Here is a 24,449-nt window from a genome sequence, read left to right on the forward strand (position 1 = left end):
GGTTTTTTTTCCCCTTTCTCCCACGTTAACCCCCTTGTCTCCCTCTCACAACAACAACAAAAAACACCTTGGTGATTGATGTCCTTGTCTTGTGTCAGCCCCACTATTCTACTCCCCACTCCTCCTCCCTCCCCCCCCCCCCCGTCCCACTCATCCTCAACCCGATCCCCCTCCCATCCTAGTGAAGATAAGTAAACAAACTCATGGATTATATAAACCTTGGTAGCACCTTGTTAAATCTGTCTCTTGTGTATGCTCCCCATCCATCCATTCCCTCTCTTTAAATGGCATCACAGACGACTCTGCTCGTGAGAAGGCTGAATGCCTCATTTCTGTGTTTGCTTCCAAATCTTGTGTCCACAACCCCTCACTCTTTGTCCCCAGCCTTCCCAGTCATAGCTAACTGCTCCTGGACTGTGTCTTTTTGCTCCTGAGAAGGTGGAGAAGGTTCTGTCAACCCTCGACTCTGACTTTGCTACTGGATCGGACGGCATCGGTTCGCGTGTCCTAAAAACCTGCTCTGCTGGTCTTGCACATCCTCTCTCTCTGGCCTTTTCACCCAATCATTTGCCCTCGGTCATCTTCCATCTGCTTGGAAATCAAACATCACTACATTACATAAAAATAGCTCCGCAAAGCGGGCGTAACCCCTCAGCCCCTTGACGCAAACCAATTTCAAGATGGTGGCCACATTGAAAATCGCAGCACGCCCATTTTCGAAAGGAACCTTCCTCTACTCAACCCAACACACCCAGCAAAAATGGATTTAATCGAACAAGGCGTTCTCCTCGAAATTGACAGAAACCAATTTCAAGATGGCTGCCGTGGCGGCCACAGTGAAAATCACAGCATGGCCATTTTGGAAAGGAACCTTCCTCTACTCAACCCCATTATACCTCGCCAGAATAAAATCAATGTGTGAAGCCGTTCTCAAGTTATTGTCCGGAAACCAAATTCAAGATGGCTGCCCAAGCCGCCATATTGGATATTGCATCGCACTGATTATCGAAAGGAACCTTCCTCTACCCAGCCCCAACACACACTGCAAAAATGGATTTAATCAGACAAGGCGTTCTGAAAATTGACGGAAACCAAAAGTTGACAGACGCCCGGAAGCCAGCCACGACGCCCACCGGACAACGCCTATGAGGACAATACCCCTTAGCCAATTCAGGCTGACGGGTAAAAAGGTGCAAAAACTGATCCCCTCAACTACGGACCTATCAGCTTACTTCCAATCATCAGCAAGCTCATGGAATCTGTCTTCACAGTTGAGATGAAATCCTATTTTTCCAACAACCTCATCTCAGATCACCAATTTGGATTCAGACCAAGTCACTCTACCATGGACATGCCGCTTCTACTCACCCAACAATGGATGGAGGACCTCAATATCAGACGTGAGATCAGGGCCGTCTCTCTCGAAATAACTCATACTTTCGATACAGTCTGGTATCCTGCTTTACTCTCCAAGCTCACTACCAATGGCATCGAAGGCCAACTCCACACATGGCTTACTGACTTCCTCCACTCTCGTAGCCAACGTGTGGCTCTCAATGGAATCCTTTCATCTCCTCTCCCTGTCAAGGCTGTAGTGCCCCGAGGCAGGAATAGGCCCAGTCCTATTCCTAATCTTCATCAATAATCTCTCTGATCTCTGGAAAATCCACTTTATCTATTTTCTGATGGCTCCACCCTCTGCCATGACATCCCTCAACCTTCAGAAAGGCAGGCTGGCTGCAGCCTCTTCCCTCTCATCAGACCTTGAAAAATTTTTTTTTTAAATCACAACATGGTGAAACACTTCGTATTTGTCTTTCGATCCCGAGAAATCTCACAATGTCACTCCGAAAGGACCTCATGGAAACTTCCACAACACCCACCACCCTCCCCTTTTCCATTGACCTTCTTAACAATCCTTTTGAGGAAGTTCAGTCACTCAAACTCCTGGGTCTTACTCTCAGCCACAATCTTTCTTGGGCAAACCACATTTCAAAGTTGGCCTCCAAAGCCAGTCCCTGACTGGGCATCCTTTCTTGATACACTTGAACTCCTACTCACCTAAAAGACATTCATCCTCAGCTTGATGCAGTACTGCTTTCTCCTCTGAGCTGGCTCCCATGCCTCACATTTGCTCAGCTTGATGTCATAGAAACCGAGGCCTGAAATATCAATGGAATTTCCTGCACTGAATCTGAATCTATGGGTCCATCACTTCAGCATCGCAGACAATTAAATAAATAAATAAATAAAACAGGTGCTTTGTTTGTGTATATTATTATAATGGTGTCCATAAACGATTTTACTATCCAGCTTGCTGTTGTTGTTCATGACGATACCTTTTCACGAGGATATCTCCCAAGGAACGGCGAACGTTGAGACGGATCTGCCCATCTTTGGGCAGTGTGCGGTTAAGAGTCTCCATCTTTCGCTTCACCTCTGGCTTCTTGTCACGCAAAGGAGGTTCCCTCACTGCTGCTACCTCCTTCTCCTTCTCCTTTGACACAGCGTCCACCTTTGGCTTTTGGACTAGGAAAATATACATGTGCAATTGAAAACAATGAAATGAAGTTCAAAAGTAGCTTATAATCATGGCGCTTAACGAATGCATGTTTCCAAACAGATTCTGCTCCTCTCCAAGACTTCATTCTCACCAATAGTGTAAAAGGCATTGGGTGTGATGGTGAACCGTGGAGGTACGCCAGCCTGGTGAGCATGCAGGAGACTGCCCGAGCTGGTGAGGGTGAGCATGTTGGGGCCAACAAGAACCAGACGTGTCTTTTGGTCTAAAACCGATAAGGGCCGGTGTGTCCCAACCTGGCTGGTTATGCCTGGTGTCAGACGTGTCACCGGCACCTGCAAGTTAATAGAAATGTTAGTCATTTATGTGCAATAAACTTCCTGAAAACAACTTCCTTTTTTAATGAGATTTTGCCCACCACAATGCCAAAGGCCACTCAAGGTGGGAGATAAATCCTCATCGAGGACACCGCATTTTCTAAATGGGATGTGCAGATTTTACATTTAAATAAGTAAGTAAATAAATAAGCAAACTAGAAGGGCTCTCGACAGAGCGAATACCTCCGCCACGCAATACTTGATCCACGAGAACATATAGGGCCTGATACATTTTTGAAATATCATGCTATATACTGTATATCGTTTTTGGCCCTATCTCTCAAGAGTGAAGAATCACTTTGAAAATTAAATAATTCTCATATCTAGATCCGGATTCGGATCTTCACCAAAATCAAATCGATTTGTCCTTGCCACACACTCAACCTGGCCACCAAGTTTCATCTGAATCCGTCCACAACTTTTTGAGATATCATGATAGATATTAGTTTAGCCCTATCTCTCAATGGTGAAGAATCACTTTAAAAGTTATCAGATCTGGATCCGGATTTGGATCTTCAGCAAAATCAAATCAATTCTTCCTTGTCACACACCCAACATGTCCACCAAGTTTCATCCGAATCCGCCCACAACTTTTTGAGATATCATGCTCTATATAGTTTTTGGCCATATTCAACAACCAGGACACCAACCCCAAACACCTTTTCAACAACCGGGACACCGACCCAAAACACCTTTTCAACAACCGGGACACCGACCAAAAAAACCTTTTCAACAACCGGGACACCGACCCAAAACACCTTTTCAACAACCGGGACACCGACCCGAAACACCTTTTCAACAACCGGGACACCGACCCGAAACACCTTTTCAACAACCGGGACACCAACCCGAAACACCTTTTCAACAACCGGGACACCGACCCGAAACACCTTTTCAACAACCGGGAGACCGACCCGAAACACCTTTTCAACAACCGGGACACGGACCCGAAACACCTTTTCAACAACCGGAACACCGACCCGAAACACCTTTTCAACAACCGAGACACCGACCCGAAACACCTTTTCAACAACCGGGACACCGACCCGAAACACCTTTTCAACAACCGAGACACCGACCCGAAACACCTTTTTAACAACCGGGACACCGACCCGAAACACCTTTTCAACAACCGGGACATCGACCCAAAACACCTTTTCAACAACCGGGACACCAACCCGAAACACCTTTTCAACAACCGGGACACAGACCCGAAACACCTTTTCAACAACCGAGACACCGACCCGAAACACCTTTTAAACAACCGGGACACCGACCCGAAACACCTTTTCAACAACCGGGACATCAACCCGAAACACCTTTTCAACAACTGGGACACCGACCCAAAACACCTTTTCAACAACCGGGACACCGACCCAAAACACCTTTTCAACAACCGGGACACCGACCCGAAACACCTTTTCAACAACCAGGACACCGACCTGAAACACCTTTTCAACAACCGGCACACCGACCCGAAACACCTTTTCAACAACCGGCACACCGACCCGAAACACCTTTTCAACAACCGGCACACCGACCCGAAACACCTTTTCAACAACCAGGACACCGACCTGAAACACCTTTTCAACAACCGGCACACCGACCCGAAACACCTTTTCAACAACCAGGACACCGACCCGAAACACCTTTTCAACAACCGGGACACCGACCCGAAACACCTTTTCAACAACCCCAAGCACAACAAATGGTTCAGACTCCTTTGTGTAATTCGGAAGCAAGTTTACCAAACGGTCGTGAGACGAGGCATGCAGGGAGGGAGGGAAAACACACCTATGCTCCCCCTCAGGGAAGAAATCCCTTACCTTTATGGTAAGCTCACTTTTGTTTCCCCTTCCAACAACTACATGCCACCGATCTCGATTCACCGAGACAAATTGCATCCTGTCACGGTCGCCAATTTGTGGAGGAAAGTAAGTTCTTCTCCGTCGGAGTCCGAGACCATTTATTAACGACAAACAACAACAAACATGCACATGGGAAAGAAGGAAAGACAAGACAATCAAATATGAAACACGATCCTCTTTCTGCTCAAAATGCACACAGCAATGCTCTTAATACTGTTTTGACAGCCAAAAACAGGGAGGGTGAGACATATGGGCAATTCAACTACGGGAAGGGCTGATGGGCAGAAGGAAAAATAACTCAGAACTGCAACAAACGGCCACGTTAGGTGGGAGGGAAAGAATAACACACTCATGGCAAAAGTTTGCGGCGTTAACCTTGAAGAAAGGATGATAAGTTTGCGGAGGAAAGGCAGAGAGAGAGAGGGTGGAGGGATGCATGAGGTCAGTACTTTGAACATGCATTCTCAAAACACCCAGGGCTGTTTTCATGGAGCTAGCAAGACCTTTGCCATCAAAAGCCAATCAAGTTATATCATTTTCCTGAGACAGCAAGACCGTTGCTCCAGTAGCCTTCCGAAGTTATTCAATTTCTGCTCGACAATGGGGTGCCTCTTCTCAGGAGCCGGCAGCAAGGCGTCCTTCTCTTCAGCAGCTGAGAAGTTTCATTTAAACATTGGAGGTACTAGTCTTGGTTATATGTATTTCAGTGAGATAAAAGCACATAAGATTGATTAAGATGCAATTCTACTTTACTTGTATATTCATCGATGTCACTATGGAGGTTAAAAGACTGTCGGGGAGAGGGTACAAAAGTAAGACCTTATTTTATACTGTGTTCAATTTTAAAAAGTACCAGCAAACTAATGAATATTAAAAAAAATAAAATTCCAACACTCTCAATGGTGAAGAATCACTTTAAAAATTCTTGTAACCGGATCTGGATCTTCACCAAAATCTAATCAGTTTGTCCTCGCCACACACCCGACCTGCCCACCAAATTTCATCCGGATCCATCCACAACTGTTTGAGATATCCTGCACACAAACACAGATATCCACTTTGATGGCTCCGTGCCCTCAGTCGGTGCCCGAATGCCTGACCGCTCAGTCCACCGCTGGGCTGAGAGACCTTCCCTGCTTCCAACCGATGTTCTCACTGAACTCCTCCAACATTCCAGGGAAAAACCAAAACTCTTCCCTTGTATATCCCTTCCACCAACCTAACATCTGCTTCCGGCACTCCCATCAATCTCAGGGTCACCATCACCATCTCTTTCGGGACAGTGTCGTAGGCCTTCTCCAGATCAAGAAATCCCAATGCCATTTCACCTTGCACCTACAACCTCTTCTCCACCAGCTGTCTCAGCATGATCATCCCATCTGTCACCCCGATAACCTTTCTAAACCCGTTGTTCTCCACTTGCCTCCTTCTCGACACTCTTCCCTATCCTCACATCCAGAATCCTCTCCAGTACCTTCATGATATGACTTTGGAGTGTAATGCCTCTGCACATCCCCATATCCTGAACATCACCATTCCTCTTCCAATATCAGCACAATTAGCACTGTCCTCCAATCCTCCAGAATCGAACCCTCTCTCTCATACATACACTGAACAGCCTCCTCATCCAACTGACCACAACTTGTCCCACCACAATTTGCATATCCATCTGTACCTCATCAAGCCTGTCGCTCTTCCCTTCTTCATCCTCTTTAATGCTCTCCGCACCTCCTCCTCCTCCATGATCTCGACAAATTACACTTCCCCATCTACATAACATGGTGGCCCTAGCTCACCGTTGGTTCCTCCCTGTTTCAACAGCTCCTCTGAATATCCTTCCCATATCTTCAATACTGCCACCCTCACTGTCACAAGGTTCCGGTCGCCATCTTTAATCACCCCCCCCCCCCTTCCTTCATGTCTTACCACCATAATCATGTGCCAATTGAGACAATCTCCTTCCTAACATCCTCTTCTAACTTGCTGTACACATCCACTTCCATATCATTCGCTGTCGCGTCCACTGCTCTCTTTGTTGCTTGTTATTTTGTTTATTAAGTGAAGCAATTTTGCATAATGAGGGCAAATAAGCCCGAAATCTGGATCAGTGGTTCCGTTTGGTGCTTAACAGATGATGACCATTTCATCTTTGTCTGTTTGACAGAGTCACCGGGCCTCTGTATGGGAGGTGACACTTTGCTGTGGACTGTGTCCAATGGGGATCAGGGGAGTGCTCGTCACACTCCACATGTGAGTGTGTGTGTGTGTGTGTGTGTGTGTGTGTGTGTGTGTGTGTGTGTGTGTGTGTGTGTGTGTGTGTGTGTGTGTGTGTGTGTGTGTGTGTGTGTGTGTGTGTGTGTGTGTGTGTGTGTGTGTGTGTATATATATATATATATATATATACATATATATATACATATATATTGGTTCACGAAAAAAAAAATTGACGAAAAAAATAAATGACCACTATATTATTCGTTATGGGTGTGTGTCTGTCTGTGTGTCTGTGTGTCTGTGTGTCTGTCTGTCTGTCTGTCTGTCCCGAGCATAGCTCCATGGGTTTTGATCCGATCCTGATAAAATTTTGGTGGGAGGTTTATATCATGATCTAGTTGTGTTTTCTTGAGAATGAGCGTGGTGCGCCCATTATGGGCAGAGCCACGCCCAAAAAACATGTTTTTAGGGGGTAGCCGATTTCAATTTGCATCTTCTCGTAGGGGGTTTTGTCGAATCTGACGGAGGTTTCGGTATTTGGTTAGCCCAATGGCACCTGCATAGCCCCACGGAGCTCGATTTTTCATTTTCGCCCCAAGGTCAAGGTCACAAGGTCACGAACTTAGAAAATTTCGAATTTTGACATAAAAATCAAACGACCGCCAAACTTTGAGAGCTCAGAAGACAATATTTTTTATGCATAATCTTGAGGTCATTCCCCACCTAAAGTCTTGAAACCATTTTGCTCTATCTCGAACACCTTGCCCGTGGCGCCCCCTTCAAGTTTGTATTTACGCTGATTTCATCAAAGTATGGATAATCCAAGGAGTGTGAAATGCCATATAGCCTATATGACGTTATATTGTTCATGGAATGTTCCAGAGGAAGTTTTGCACCAAAGGTCATAATCCTTGACCTTTAACCTTTAAAGTTCACAAAGGTCAAATTTTCAAAGTTGTGGGAATCGAACCGGGTTTTCGACCTTCTTCGACGAACTAACTCCAATAAGCTATAGCACGTATCCTGTTTCCTTATTTTAATGTCCACAACATTGTTTTGTGACCTTTAAAGGTTATGCAAAGGTCAAATTTTGAAAGTTCTTGAACGAATCTGGGTTTTCGACATTTTGCAGCTAATAACCTGTCACTCGTACCACATCATGTTGATCATTTTTATAACTTGGTCAAACATTATCAAATTGTCTCATCCTTGACTTCTGAAACAATCTACATCGTCAAATACCGCTCGTGAACCATCGTCGTCTTCAGACTTGTATACTCTACCGGTCAAAAGTTTTAGAACACCCCCATTTTTCCAGTTTTTACTGAAATTTAAGCAGTTTAATGTTTCAATGTACTCTGTAATGAAAGCATTGAACAAATAAACAATTGCAGGTAAAAAAGAAATCATGGAATCCTTTTGGTGAACAAAATTTAAGCTAAATTTTTGACTCATCAAAGTAGCCACCTTTTGAAAATATAACAGCCGAACATACTCGTGGAATTCTTTCTACAATGGAAATCAAATATTGTTCGGAAAGTTCTTCCCAACACTGTTGCAGAAGTTCCCACAAATGTGTTGCACTTGTCGGTTGCTTTGTTTTCACCCTTCTGTCCAGTTCATCCCAAACCAGCTCGATGGGATTTAAGTCTGGAGACTGTGCTGGCCCCAGATAATGACGCTTCCTCCATGTTTGACAGTTGGTGTCACACACTGAGGAACCATCCTTTCACCTACTCGACGGCGTACAAAAACCCTGCGTGATGAACCAAAGATTTCAAATTTTGATTCATCAGTCCATAAGACCTTCTTCCAGTTTTCAGTAGTCCACTGGTGGTGTTTCATGGTCCAGGGAAGCCTCTTTTTCTTATTTTGCCATCTTAGCAATGACTTTATTACTGCCACTCAACATGTCAAACCTGCAGCTCGAAGTTTTCTCCTCACAGTTGAAACTGAGACTTCCTTACTTCGACCAGTGTTAAGCTCTGCTTGAAGCTGCTGTCCTGTGAGCCGCCTATCACGCAAGCTGTTGACTCTCAGAAACTTGTCCTCTGATTGTGTTGTGGCTTTGGGTCTGCCAGACCTCTTCCTGTCAGAGTTTCCTCCAGTTTCCAAGTGCCTTTTGATGGTGTCAGAAACTGTACTCATTGACACCTTGGCTTACTTTGCAATTTCTCAGAAGGAAAGACCTACACTTTTTATGGTTATAATGGTCAGTCTGTCTTCCTTTGTTAATTGTCTTTTTCTCGTCATTACAATAGCAATATACTACTTCCTGCAGTGCAATATTGTCCAAATAATGCTTCGGAGGGTGGAGCAACACAGTCTGCACCAACACTGCTTTTATACAGACAGAGGGTTTGTAACTAATCAACAAAAGTTGGGACACCTGTTGGAATTGTTTGCATCAACTTTCAAGGCTTAATTTACTTCCATTGCAGAACAGCTGTAGTTGCTAACCCATTACTTGTTCCCTGAAAAGGGCCTTTTTTAACAACTCTGAAATTTACATTATTTTTCAGTTTTTGGTAACCTAAACTTTTTGTTAACCTCTGGCAGTTTACTGCTTAGCTTCGTACCATTTCAGGTTATTTACTGGACTTGAACTACTTAGATTTCAGTCAAAACTGAAAAATGGGGGTGTTCTAAAACTTTCGACCGGTAGATTACCAACACTAATAAGAGTGTGTGCGTGCGTGCGTGCGTGCGTGCGTGCGTGCGTGCGTGCGTGCGCGCCTCCATAACTCCAAAACCTTGAAACCTAGCAGCCTGACACTTTGCATGCATACTAAGGGACCTCCGAGGAAGTGCATTAACCCCTTTTGAAGATAATTAATGGCTTTATTTAATTATATCCTTTATCAGGCGGTCCTTGGCCACCTCGCTCTCTGGGGTTTTAAGGCTCATCCTGGGTTACCAAGCTGGGGTCTGACGCTCCCATGTATTTTGGCCTGCTCAACCATGCCTTGCACAGGCCGCAATGATTTATTCATGATAAAGTTTGTATTTTCAACTTTCCTCACTAATATTATCAAATGCCTATTCATCATAGCTACAAATCGCTCAGAACATTGCAATGCTTCTACACACCTGGAGACGCCAGCGTTCGTGGCTTTATTTCATTTCCGCACATGCCATATCCTCGAGATTCTTTTAAACTAAGCAGAATTACAAATTTAAACTCCAGAATCGAACTTTTCAGTCGTTCCGACTCCTAAAAAAACAAAACGTGTTAATTGGTCCAATTTTGAGTGTCTCCAGGAGGTGTATGTTTAACATGACGGTTTGGTGATTGCTAATCGTGTGCCAAGTGAGCCGATTCTTAGCAACCATTTTGTTGGAGTGCTTAAGCCACTTGGCAAGCGCTCTACAATATTCACACCATCACTGAATAGTTTATACTGGATGTTGATCGACTCAAACAATGTTCTGGGGCCACTCACGTGCATTGGCCATGTGTTGTTCGTGATGCAGCAGATGGTGGCCGGTTCGCTGAAAATGTGAAATTTTATTTTCTACAACGTTTCCCCTTTACGTACATTCTTATATTATACGACCCATCACTTTAGCAAAGACAAATACAAATTAAAACAAGAAAGGCACTCAGTGGAGTACATTCCTCTGCCCCGCATTGCCTGACATACGAGAACATGTTGGGCCCAATACATTTTTGAAATATCACGCTATATCTCGTTTTTGGCCCCATCTCTCAATCGTGAACAATCATTTTAAAAATTAAATAATTCTCGTATACAGATCCGGATTCGGATTCGGATGTTCACCAAAATCAAATCAATTCATCCTTGTCACACACCCAACGTGTCCACGAAGACTCGTCCAAATCCGTCCACAACTTTTTGAGATATCGTGCTTTCTATCAGTCTAGCCCCATCTCTTAATGGTGAAGAAGCATGAAAATTTTTTTATAAACCAGATCCGGATTTTCACCAAAATTGAATCAATCCTTCCTTGTCACACACCCGTGTCCACCAAGTTTCGTCCAAATCCGTCCACAACTTTTTGAGATATCGTGCTTTATATCGTTTTTAGCCCTCTCTCAATGGTGAAGAATCACTTTAAAAAATTATCGTAGTCGGATTCGGATCTTCACCAAAATCGAATCAGTTTAACCTTGTCACACATCCAACCTGTCGCAAAATTTCTTCCAGATCCGTCAACAACTTTTTGCGATATCCTGTACACAAACAGACAAACAAACAGACAGACAGGGGTGAAAACATAACCTCCTTCACCTTCGGTGGCGGAGGTAATTAAACGTTTCGTTTTTTAAAGTTTCTTCAACTGTTTCGTGGACTGCTTGTTGAAGCCACTTAGTGCGCGTTCTTCAAGCTTCACTTAATGGCAATACCACGGTCCGATACTGGAGGTAGGAAGGCAAAATAAATTATATGATCACAATGAGTAAAAAAATGTTTCGAGTTGTGAAGTAATGAATCACCACATCACGGCAGAAAAGCCGCGAGGTATGCATGTTCACTCGAAGCTCTCTAGCCTGGGTTTGAATCCTGATCCAGCTATAAACTGTTGTCCCGGTGTTTTACAGGCAGGGTGATTCATCAATGTGTGTGCCATCTTTCAGATGGACATTAAACTGGGTGTCTTATCTGCTGGAATCCCTTCCCCCCCCCCCCTTTCCTCTCTCTCTCTCCCCATCCCACCCCTCTTATCTCCCATTTTCTGACCCCAGCTTCTCTCTCTCTCTCTCTCCCACCCCTCCACCCTCCCCCTGCTCCCCCACCTCTCCCCCTCTGTTGAAGGGACTATAGCATGTACGAATTAGATTCGGAGTGAGGTGACCCGAAAGGTGCAAAGGTCGCTATATGTACAAACATGTATGCATACCTTTGGCAGGTAAACAGCATGGGTTTTAAATGCTCCCGCCCCGGGTCTCGAAAGTATCCACGTGTGTGTGTGTGTGTGTGTGTGTGTGTGTGTGTGTGTGTGTGTGTGTGTGTGTGTGTGTGTGTGTGTGTGTGTGTGTGTGTGTGTGTGTGTGTGTGTGTGTGTGTGTGTGTGTGTGTGTGTGTGTGTGTGTGTGTGTGTGTGTGTGTGTGTGATTCGTGATATCCATATGCGGGTTTCAGAATGTGCAACAGAAGCCTCCCAGGTCTCGAAGTATCCACCTCCATTTCGGTAAGGGCGGTCACGAATCATGGACCAAGGTGTGAAGTTTTGTTCTCAAAGTTTTGTTCCATGGTCTCTTTTGAGGACCGTCACTGAGCCCATTACCAACTGTAATTTGTTTACAGTAATATTCCCAGGGATGGTTTTTAAGATCTCTTTAAGGATCTTCTTCATCATTCCTGTTGCTTCAATGATCACTGGAAACAATTTTGGATCTCTTCAACTTCCAGGGTCTTTTGCTTCTTTTTGGAATCTTATTATTTGCTCATTTTTTTGATTTCTACGTTGTTTAGGCCAAAATTGCTGGGTACTGAAACCTCCCTTTTCAGCCTATTATAGGGAGTGTATCCTACGGTGTGTACCCTGGTCAGAATAGGTACACCGTATCCCTGCGTGTCGTAAAAGGCGACTAAAAGGGTTGGTGTCAGGAAGGGCATCCGGCCATAAAAACATCGCCTCAAAAGGAAACCATGATGAGTACAACTGATGGGCAGGGTACAGCCCGAAGTACCCCGTGGGGGTCCTCACCCCCTCTCGTTAAAACTCAAGGTGGGGAACCCGATCGAAGCAAGGGAGGAAATTTTTCCATTTATGATGACCAATCGTCTGATGCCCCACGTGGAGATCGGTTTCTGAGGTTTGGTACATGGAATGTAGGGACAATGACAGGGAGATCTGGAGAAGTGGTTGAAACATTGGTCAGAAGAAGAGTGGACATATGTTGTGTACAGGAGACACGGTGGAAGGGAAGTGGTGTGAGAATGGTGAAGGGAAGGCAGGGGCAGAAGTACAAGTTTATGTGGCAAGGGTGCCCGGAAGGCGTGCATGGTGTTGGTGTCATGTTTTCTGAGGAGTTTGTAGACAGTGGAGTGAGTGTGACTAGAGTGAGTGAAAGGTTGATGATGGTGAGAATCGTGATCGGAAAGCTCTTGGTGAACGTCATCTCGGGATATGCCCCGCAGGTCGGCCGAAGCGATGAAGAGAAGAACATGTTCTGGTGTGCGATGGAGAAGTTGATGGAAAATGTGAAAGATGAGGAAGTTGTTGTGGTTGGAGGAGACGTGAATGGACATGTGGGAAGGAGTCCAGACGGTTTTGAGGGAGTCCATGGGGGTTATGGATACGGTGTGAGAAATGGAGAAGGTGAAAGGATCTTGGAGTTTGCTGATGGAGGCGATTTGTTGATCTGTAATACTCAATTCCAGAAAGCGGATAATAAGCTTATTACATACACGTCAGGTGGGTTGACAACAACCATTGACTACCTGATGGTGCGTCAGCGAGATAGGGGAAACTTCCAGGACACAAAGGTGATCCCAGGGGAGGAGACTGCTTCGCAGCACCACCTGGTTGTCTGCGATATAAGGGTGAAAGGTGCGCGGAGAATTCGGCGGGTGAAGTACCAACCGAGGATGAAGGTGTGGAGGTTGAAAGAGGCGACAGTGAAGGAAGCATTAAGAGAGAGGCTGAGTATGGTTGAAGATGATGTGGTTGAGCTTGAAAGTGGTTGGATGTCAATGAAAGCTAGTCTATTGGGAGCCGTTGGTGAGGTATGTGGATGGACAAAAGGACCACCGAGGCACTCGTAAACATGGTGGTGGGATGATGAAGTTGGAAAGACGATTGAACTGAAGAGGAAGAAGTTCAAGGAATGGCAAAAGGCAAAGGATACGGTGGAAGAAGAGGCTGCACATGAAAGTTATAAGGAAGCCAAGAAGGCTGAAAAGAAAGAGGTTGCAAAGGCACAGGAGGCCCATAGGAAAATGTTTGGAGAACGCTTGGATTCGGAGGAGGGTAAGAGAGCGGTATTCAGGATTGCAAAGCAGATAGCGAGAGAGAGATTTGATGTGACGGGGGTGAGTTGCTTGAAGGATGAAGTGGGACAAATCGTTGTGGACTCAGATGGCATTAAAGGAAGATGGAAGAGATACATGGAAAGGCTGTTGAATGTAGAAAATGAATGGGATAGAAACATCGAGAGTAACCCGGTTTTAGGACCAGCAGAGAAGATAACTGAGAAGGAAGTTGAGGAAGCTATTAGAGCAATGAAGAGTAGAAAAGCAGGAGGGCCGACGGGAGTTGTGGGAGATATGTTGAAGGCAGCGGGAAGTTGGGGTGTGAAGAGAATGACAGAGATCTGTAATCTGGTGGTGAAAGAAGGCCGCATTCCAGTGGATTGGGAACTGAGTACCCTCGTCCCTCTGTACAAGGGGAAAGGTGACCCTCTGGACTGTGGCTCCTATAGAGCAATAAAGTTATTGGAGCATGGAATGAAGGTATTGGAAAGGGTGTTGGAGAAGAGGATAAGGAAGAAGGTAAAGATTGATGAAATGCAGTTTGGATTTATGCCAGGAAGAGGAACGACAGATGTGATTTTTATTGTAAGGCAGTTGCAGGAGAAGTACATGGAGAAGAGGAAGAAGTTGTTTTTTGGGTTTGTTGATCTGGAGAAAGCATTTGATAGGGTCCCACGCGAAGTAATGGCATGGGCATTGAGGAAGTTAGGAGTGGAGGAATGGTTGATCAGAGTAGTGATGGCCATGTACGAGAGAGCACGCACAGCTGTAAGGACGAAGAATGGGAACAGTGGTGAGTTTGAGGTGAGGGTAGGAGTGCACCAGGGGTCGGTACTAAGTCCATTTCTATTTGTAGTTGTGATGGAGGTGCTGGCTCGGAGGGTAAAGGAGGGTTTACCGTGGGAGCTGCTGTATGCAGATGATCTGGTGTTGATTGCAGAGACTATGGATGGACTGAAGGAGAAGATGAACAAGTGGAAGGAATGTATGGAGGCAAAAGGATTGAAGGTGAATATCGGAAAGACGAAGGTGATGGCAAGTGGTAAAGCAAGTGGTGAGGTGGAAAGGACTGGGAAGTGGCCGTGTGCTGTGTGCAGGAAGGGTGTCGGAGTGAACTCCATTCAGTGTACAATGTGTGCCGAATGGGTTCATCGAAAATGTAGTGGGGTGAGAGGGTCATTAACCAGTGTGGCAGCTACATTCAAGTGTAAGGTGTGCATCGAGGGAGCAGCAGATGAAGGAATTGTTGAGTTGGATCTTGGAGATGGTGTGAAGCTGGAAGGTGTGAAAACATTTTGCTATCTCGGAGACATGCTGAATGGAGAAGGTGGATCAGACTCTTCGACGGTTGCTAGAGTGAGATGTGCATGGAAGAAGTTTCGGGAACTGAGTGGCGTGCTGACGAAGAGGGGAGTGTCGTTGAAGCTGAAGGGAAAGGTGTATGCTTCATGTGTGAGTACGATGATTTATGAGAGTGAGACATGGGTACTGAACATGGAGCAGCAACAAAGGCTGGAAAGGGTGGAAATGCGAATGGTTCGGTGGATGTGTGGAGTATCGTTGAGAGAGAGGAAGACAAATGATGACTTGCGGAAGATGATGGGAATAGAGTCTGTGATGGAGGTTGTGAAGAGAAAGAGGTTGAGATGGTTGGGTCATGTGTTGAGGAAGGATGAAAGTGACTGGGTGAGAGGAGTGTTGGAAATGAGTGTAGTCGGAAGTAGAGGATGGGGAAGACCGAGAAAAACTTGGCTAAATGTGGTGGAAGAGGAAATGTGGGCAAAGGGGATTAAGAAGGGGAGATGCAGAAAACAGGGTAAAGTGGAGAAGATTGTCATGGGGCGCGCAAGGCTAACCCCCACTTTAGCGGGGAAAATGGCCTTTAAATGCGTGTGTGTGTGTGTGTGTGTGTGTGTGTGTGTGTGTGTGTGTGTGTGTGTGTGTGTGTGTGTGTGTGTGTGTGTGTGTGTGTGTGTGTGTGTGTGTGTGTGTGTGTGTGTGTGTGTGTGTGTGTGTGTGTGTGTGTGTGTGTGTGGTGTAGTGTATCCTGATAGGGAGCACAACCTCATGAGACCTTGCTGTCCTGATGCATCGTACCAAATTTGGTCCATAATCGGTCGGGTAGTTTGTGAGATGTTTTAATCAAATAATAACCGACGGACATACGTACAGCCGGACACCGGGACCCACTCTCTGAGCTTATTTTGGAGACGTAACCTAAAATGGCTTTATTTTCTTGTTTGATAAACATTTTGGCTCCACTTTTTAAAATCCCAGAGGAAGCCTCACAAACTTATATCAATCAACCAACCCCCCATCCCATCTCACTATTTTGCTCTGATGAAGGGTTAACTCCTGAAACATCAGTTTAAAGTCGTTTCCCACGGCAGTTAGCATACTTTGACCAATGTTCTGTTCATTCTCTCTTTCTTCACTTTTCTATTTATATACGTAGTTCTTTTGAACAGATGTTTGGTACTTCAGAACTTTAATATGGATACAAACAAACACGACATAATAGTGACCAAAGCTTTTCGTGCTGCACTCTTCAGGGTAAAAATTGCAGCAAGTGAAGAAGGAAGTGAAGGCGCGTGCTTTATGCGCAGGTCTCAATAAGGTAGACGCTGATTGGTTCAACCGTAATGACGTCACGGTTAATCCGAACGCCCATTGGTCGGCTCATCATCTTCACCTCGAGCTCCCATTGGCTGGAGCAGAGTTCGGCGATGATTGACGTTTGGAACCACATCCTGGAAAGAGAGAAGATGGGTTTCCCCTAATGTCCATTCACCATTTTTTCCCGTACTTCCCTTGATCTTTCCATGCAGAAAGAGACACAGAGATCGTACAAATTCCTTTTGACGACATAGTATTGGATCGGTGGTAAGGATGAAGGTTGCTTTCAACATACGTAAATGAAACGAGCTCCGACCTCGGCTCAATATCCTGAACATATCTGCATTGTACTGGTCTACACAGATAGGGTTGTCCGGTAGACATCCTCCAATTACGGGAAAGGACATCCGTCGACCGGAAGCCGACTTTCACAGGGCAGTATAATCGCTGGGACTCCTCCAGCTCCACGAGATACAAAATTACCTTGATCAATATCCTGGTTAACAGAGCACAGAGGATTTGTTCACCTTGTAATGTTCCTGCTGAAATTGACAAAATCATGAATATACTCGGTGAGAATGGTTATCATGAGCATATCGTGAAGAGATACATACACAAGTTTCTAAACACGACAAAAGATCGGAAGATTGGTCCGGACAAATGTCCAGTCTATATCAGGATGCCCTGGAAAGGGCAATCATCACGAAGGTTTGAAGTACAAATCAAACATATTGTGTCCAACACGTTTCTGGCTGTGCAACCTCGAGTAATCTTGACCTCTCACCGTTTCCTGACGTCAGTCAACAAGGATGTGCTGCCCACCTCACAAACCAGCAATGTTATTTATGAGTTTAAGTGCCGATTTGTAGCTCGGTACGTGGGACGCACAACACTAAGATTGGCTGAACAGATCAAACAACACGTCCCCTTGGCGATTCGAAGAAAGATTGTGAGGGTTAGAACACAACCAGTGCGAGCATGTAGAAATATCCAGCAACCACCGGCCACTGTACCTGCTTCATCTGACATTGCACAGCACCTGGTTGCCAACCCTATCTGTGCAGACCAGTACAATGCGGATATGTTCAGGATATTGAGTCGAGGTCGCAGCTCGTTTCATTTACGTATGTTGAAAGCAACCTTCATCCTTACCACCGATCCAATACTATGTCGTCAAAAGGAATTTGTACGATCTCTGTGTCTCTTTCTGCATGGAAAGATCAAGGGAAGTACAGGAACAAATGGTGAATGGACCTTAGGGGAAACCCATCCCCCCTCTCTCCAGGATGTGGTTGCAAACGTCAATCATCGACGAACTCTGCTCCAGCCAATGGGAGCTCGAGGTGAAGATGATGAGCCGACCAATGGGCGTTCGGATTAACCGTGACGTCATTACGGTTGAACCAATCAGCGTCTACCTTATTGAGACCTGCGCATAAAGCACGCGCCTTCACTTCCTTCTTCACTTGCTGCAATTTTTACCCTGAAGAGTGCAGCACGAAAAGCTTCAGTCACCATTATGTCGTGTTTGTTTGTTACTAAAATTGTAGTTCCTTTAATTAAGGCCTGGCCTCGATGAGGACTACATAGTCCACGACTGGAGCCTTCAAGATAAAATTAAAATTAAAAAAGCTCCATCTGTTGGTAATTCCTAAACTGTCCGATACATTTGTTTGGTTTGTAATTTGGTTGTACTTGCAACAGAACCCTTTCTTGTCCAAAATGCCTGGTGTTGGCTTAACTGTTAAGGTGGCTGGCTTAAGATCTTAGGGTCTTGAGTTTGAGCCCCTGTTTACCGTTGAATGAACACCGGGTGGGTTTGACTCAGCCTGTCATCCTTCCAAGGTCAGCAAAATGAGTGCCGTGGTACTGTTAATAGAAGACACTGCATCGGTGTGCTCCCAGAAAATGAAGCAACCGGCAGCCACAAGCTGCACACGATAGCTAGCTCTGACAACAATGAATGATGTGAATTATGTGTCCACTTTCTCGTTCATTATAAGGTTTCAACATGTTTCATAAAAGGTTAATTGCAAAATAACCGATATTATGTATGTTGAGGCTAAGTACAGGTATAAACTAGAAAGAGCAACCAAAGAATGCAGACACTCACCAGGACTTGTTTAATTATTACATAATTAATAACAGATGTAATTAATATGGTTTAATACGGAATTAATATGGTCCAATAAGTAATTAGTAGGTAATTAATATATGTACAAAAGTTCCAATTGTGTGCACATTTAAGAGAAAAACTTACGTTCCATTGGTACGTAATTAATAAACAGACGTTCCCAATGTTACATCTGCATCTATCTTATATATTACTAAAACTCTCATCTTGTATGTTTGTATGTATGTATGTTCTTGAAATACAGCCAAAACGGTACACGATAGCGCAAAAATTTAGGGCTACATTACTCGCCATTCTCCTGTGGTGTCAAGTATCAAGTTCCGTTCAAATCGGGCATCAGAAAAATTATTAAAAAATCAATTCCCGATTCAGTCAATTACTCTTCGGGAGAATTTGATCAATGCAAACAACCTCAGCGGTATAGTTCGCTGGAGCTATCTTTATTTTTTTTTCTTGAAATGATTTATTTTAAAATCTCAAACATTTAGTATAGGTCAGGTCAGGTATGGGAGCATGTGCCAGAACAGCGCGTCGCTGCGTCCACTTTCCGCCGGTACTCCAGGGGCCTCCGTTTGGCCATCCCCCAGGCAGATGCCAGGCCAAACCCCATGTCTTTGAGATGATGGTCAACCTGTTGCAACCATGAGGCACGGGGTCGGCCCACTGGCCTCCTCCGCTCATGAGACTCCCCCGCTGAGAGAATCTGGTGAGCAGGATCAGCATCAGGAAAACGAGCCACATGTCCATACAGCCGCAACTGACGCTCACGGACTATGCAGGTAACAAATCTCATCAGAGTCTCTCTCAGCAACCGCTCGTTGGACACAAAATCCGACCAGCGATAGCCAAGGATTCTCCGAAGAGACCTGGTACCAAAGGAATTAAGTCTCCATCTCAGATCCTTGGTCAGAGTCCAAGTCTCGCATCCATAGAGCAAGACTGGAAGTTCCAAGGACCTGAAGACTCAGACTTTCGTCCTCCCGCACAGGTACTGGCAGCGCCACACCCCATGATCCAGTGAATCCATGACTCCCCAGGCCCAACCCAGACGTCTATTGACCTCTGACTCACAGCCAGCAGAGACATGAATATCACTGCCAAGGTAAGTGAATCTCTCCACGACCTCAACATCCTCACCACAAACAGACACAGACAGGACAGCAGCATCCAAGATGTCACCGAAAGCCTGGATCTTAGTTTTGACCCAAAAAACCCGTAATCCCAGCGGCTCCAACTCCTCATTCAGCACCTCGAGGGCCCCCAAGAGGATGTCTAAAGTCTCCGCAAAGATGACTGCATCATCTGCAAAATCAAGGTCCGAGATCTTGACATTCTCAAACGATGCACGGCAGCTTGATCTCTCTGACATCCTCCCTAAAATCCAGTCCATACAAGTGCTGAAAAGTGTGGAGGCCAGTACACACCCCTGACGAACTCCAGTAACAACTGGAAATAAGTCAGAGATGGTACCACCACACTTCACAGCACTCTCAGTACCAGAGTAGAGTTCAGACATCAGATCGATCAGTTTTGGTGGCACCCCACGAAGACCAAGAATCCTCCAGAGGACATCCCGATTCACTGAATCGAACGCTTTACAGAGATCAACATCGGCTGCAAGCAGCCCCTGCCAAAACTCTCGTCTGCGTTTGGTGAGGACACGAAGAGCAAGAATACGGTTAATCGTTGACCTCTTTGGTGTAAAGCCTGACTGCTCTGGACGCTGGTGCTCAAGCAGATGGTGGCGAACCCGATCAAGAATTATCCGAGCAAAGACCTTGCCCGGCACTGAGAGCAGCGTCACCCCTCGGTAGTTGTTGCAGTCTTGGCGATCACCCTTCCCTTTCCAGAGAGGGACAACAAGGCCCCTCTTCCAATCAGTTGGGATGATGCCTGTGTTCCAGGCAGAGCACAAAACTGCATGCAACGACACGAGTGCAGCATTTCCACCAGCCTTGAGAAGTTCGGCATGGATGCCACAGATCCCTGGAGCTTTGCCCCGTTTCAACTGGTTCACCGCAGCCCGTGTTTCCACAAGTGAAGGTGGACCACAGTTGATTCGAGGGTCAGCAACAGGGACTGTAACACCCTTGACGTCCAACTCGACAACTGGGGGATCAGCCTGGTACAACCGCTCAAAGTCACCGGCCCAGCGGGCCTTCACTTCAGACTCCTCTATCAAGAGCCTACCACTCTCTGCTCTAACTGCAGTGCTCCGAGGGATGGGCTTGGATGAACGCAATGAACGAATTCCCCTGTAAGCGGGACGAGAATCCCTGTCCACAGGTGATGCTCTACCCCCTCACAGATTCCTCGCACTTAGGCCTCCTTGTCCACCCTCAGTGCACGTACTGTTTTACGCCTCAGCTCCCTGAACAGCTAAGCTCTGCCATTCAGCCTGGCCCTGCGACTCTGGTCAATGGTATCCAGTGTCCCTTGAGAGACAAAATTCTTCTTTGCCCTGCAGTGAGTTCCAAGACATCCACCGGCAACATCAAGGATGGTGGTCTTGAAGGCACTCCACAACTTTTCAGGATCCCCCAAAGCACCCAGACCCCCCAAGTGTCCACTCAGCCTGTTCGCAAACTCCTCAGCTACTCTCTCATCCCTGAGCTTGCCAACATCCAGCCGAGGCTGGGATGGTACCATTCTCCAGGATTTAAGGTGCAGCTTTAGAGTTGCTACAACAAGCCTGTGGTCAGTATTGAGGAACTGAACACTCCAGTAGACCCTGCTGTTCTGGATCATCCTCCAGCGACCGTCAATGAGGACATGGTCAATCTCCTTTGCCGCACCGCCAGCGTTGGAATACCAAGTCCAGCGATGAGCTTGTGGGTGCTGAAACCATGAACCAGCCACCCTAAGTCCATGACTTCTTACAAAGTCAAGGAACTTAGTGCTATTCTGGTTCATAGTTCCTGACCCATGGGGACCAACACACATCTCATAACCATCCCTATCAGTTCCAGTCGATGCATTGAAATCCCCCAAGACTAGAAGTGTATCTCGTCTGGGGCACTGATCAACCACAGACTCGAGTGTGGCGTAGAATGCATCCTTCACGGTGAGATCACTCTCCTCAGTCGGAGCATAAACAGAGACCAGGGAAATGACACTGAAGGAGTGACAAATCCTTAATCTCATAATACGCTCATTGACAGGTGTTACCTCAATTATCATTGGGGTCAGCTTATTGGACACAGCTACAGCAACTCCTTGGGTATGGTAACCAACAGAGCGACCAGACCAATAGTAGGTGTAACCATCCACCATTATCTCGCCGCAATCCGGTCTCCGAACCTCAGAGAGAGCTGCAATCGCAATGTCCAAACGCTTGAGCTCAGATGATAACAGAGACAGGTGATAATCCTCTCTTAGGGATAGGACATTCCAGGCACCCACCCGAAGGGACCGCCTCAGGTTAACCTAAGGAGACCGCCGTCTGGTGGACGACACCTCAGCACCACTCCGACACACTCTCCCGCAATCTGACCCAGGGATGTTACCCCGTGGTTTCCCTCCTATCATCAAAGATTGGGGGTCCCGAAGGCTTTGCCCCAATCCCGTCATCCGGTGAGCTGCCCTGCGAAGGGAAGCTGCACAGGAGGTACTCCCACGGAGTGGGTTTTCAGATTTTTTTGCGTTTTTGTGTTTTGCGGAATGAAGGGTTTTACGGTGGCCGCAGTGCAAATCCTGCCACCAACCTCCTAATGCAGCCAAGGCTGGATCATAATGATTTATTAACGGGCTGGATTTATTAAGTGGAGAACCTATTTTCAGCCACCGACTGGATAGATAAGACAAAAAGCGAATGTCGTTTAACACTGCTTTATGCTACAAAAACATTGATTTATCAAACGGTGACAAGGGGATTGTTCAAAAGACTCTCTCCAAGGTCGCTTGCTTGGGAGGGAAGGTTTTGCGCAAATGTTCCTTTATTGAATCAGTCACGTGGCGGAAATCGGGATGGGCAAAACCTGAGAGCTGCAGTCCCCTGTCCAATTTGGCGATTGCAGTCCGCATCTCTGCCGCTGTTGGCATCGGCTCGGGTTCGTCGTCGCTTTCTTCCCTTGGCTATTGGGATTCGGGGTCGGAGGGATTCGAGCGGCGGCGGGATTCGAAGTCCGTCACCAGTTGCTGTTGTTGTTGTTGGTTTGTTTTTTTTTTCACTCACCACAGCGCATACTACATCAAGCTTAGGTTGAGACCGCGCACGTGCCAAGCAGGTGGATTTATTAAACGGCGGATTTCTCGATGTAAAATTCCGTTCCAACTCATTTCGGTCACAATCAGTGGCTGGATTTTATAACCGTGGATTTATTAAGTGGCGTCTACTGTATCTTCTATCTTCTATCTATCTATCTATTAATACTGAAGGACCAATTTTGTGCTCCTCCTCACGGTCGCGTCATGTTTTTCTCGGTACTGTGACCTGGACTGAAAGAAACTTCGTACCTGTAAGAGTGCATCGCGCATAGTGGCAATAGTCAACTTTCAACTCTGAAGCAGAATAAACACTTTCCGTTGAGATGGGGGCAACGAGTGAAGAGGCGGGGGCAGGGAGTGAAGAGGCGGGGGGCAAGGTAAGCAAATTTTTGGGCGGAGGTAAGCAAATTGAAAGCGGGAGCCAGGGGGAAGGGGCGCGGGGGCTGGGTCGAATGAGGCGGAGATGAGTGTGAGGGGTGGACAGGGGGGTGGGGGCCCTGGGGCAAGTGGGGCGGGGAATCAAAAGACGGGGGGTGGGGAGTGAAGAGGCGGGGCTGGGGTAATTACATTTTGGGTGGGGGTAAGCAGGTTGAATGGGGCAGGGGCGGGGGGGAATGGGGCAGGGGCGGGGGATGAGTAGGCGGGGCAAGCACACCCTGTCCAGTCCATGTCCCTCGAGTGTGGGTGAGCTGGTGAGGGTGGTTGAATGAACGGAATCCGTCTGTGACGGGGTTTCAGCTAGTTTACTATTAATCATGTTTGGGAGTGGGGGGGGAAAGGGGGGTGGGAGTGGGTGTTGTATCAGCTGTAAGTGGCATTGTAAGTATATATTTTTGTTTAGTTCCAGGGCCACCAAAATAAATTAAATTAGATTTGTGCATCTATTGGTGAAAGGAGAAGCGTCCGTTTGTGTGTGTGTCCTCTGTGTGCTATAACCATGGCCACTGCCAGCTAATTGCATAAAATAGGAAATGATAGGAACCCGACTCCTCTCATCCACGGATATTTCTCGTGTATCCTACATTTCCGTGAGTCCGATTTGCATTCAGGAACAAGCAAATATGGTAAACCATAATGAAACTGCCACTCTATCGTCTCGATGCTGAAAATTATGTTTGAAAGACGATTTTAATTACAGATTTTGCACAAGCAACGGCAGGTTGCTAAGGGTGCCCAGTGAGCAGAAATGAGTCACTGTCAGCACACACATACACACACACAGCGCATGAACAAAAGGCCTCGATAAGCATTCACACGTCATTTTCAAAGTCCCATATTGCAAGAAGTACTCACATTTCAATAGTACGTAATTAATGGACGTAGTACTCACGTTACAAGAGTACGTAAATAATGGACATACATTCTGTACGGATAGATAACCTAACAAACCCAAATCCCTCCTCCTTACAAATTTCCAGTTTTCCCTCCTTGGAGTTTCCTTCTGTATCCAACTTGTCCATCCCATGCATGTTTTGCATCTTTTTTGTCTGTTATGTCCTGATCCGTTCAGTGTACTAGCTCTTCCACAAGCCTCAACATTGTGTAGAAAAAAAAAAACCGACCCATATGTAA

The 24,449-nt window shown here is 46.1% G+C and overlaps 1 protein-coding gene across 9 annotated transcripts in view; it reads right to left on the reverse strand.

The window, feature by feature from the left end:
• Positions 1-24,449, reverse strand: part of LOC147012629 (death-inducer obliterator 1-like) — a 135,655-nt gene that overhangs the window by 70,054 nt on the left and 41,152 nt on the right. For all 9 annotated transcript variants that reach the window (XM_085853647.1, XM_085853646.1, XM_085853644.1 and 6 more), the window contains 2 exons: positions 2,655-2,856; positions 2,340-2,529 (listed from right to left, as the gene is read on the reverse strand). In XM_085853647.1, the coding sequence (XP_085709773.1) occupies positions 2,340-2,529; positions 2,655-2,856 (392 nt within the window). The remainder of the gene's footprint in view (positions 1-2,339; positions 2,530-2,654; positions 2,857-24,449) is intronic.

This window comes from Eptatretus burgeri, chromosome 14 (genome assembly GCF_056783735.1).
Source record: "Eptatretus burgeri isolate ZD-2024b chromosome 14, Ebu_testis_v1, whole genome shotgun sequence".
NCBI classification, from domain to species: domain Eukaryota; kingdom Metazoa; phylum Chordata; class Myxini; order Myxiniformes; family Myxinidae; genus Eptatretus; species Eptatretus burgeri.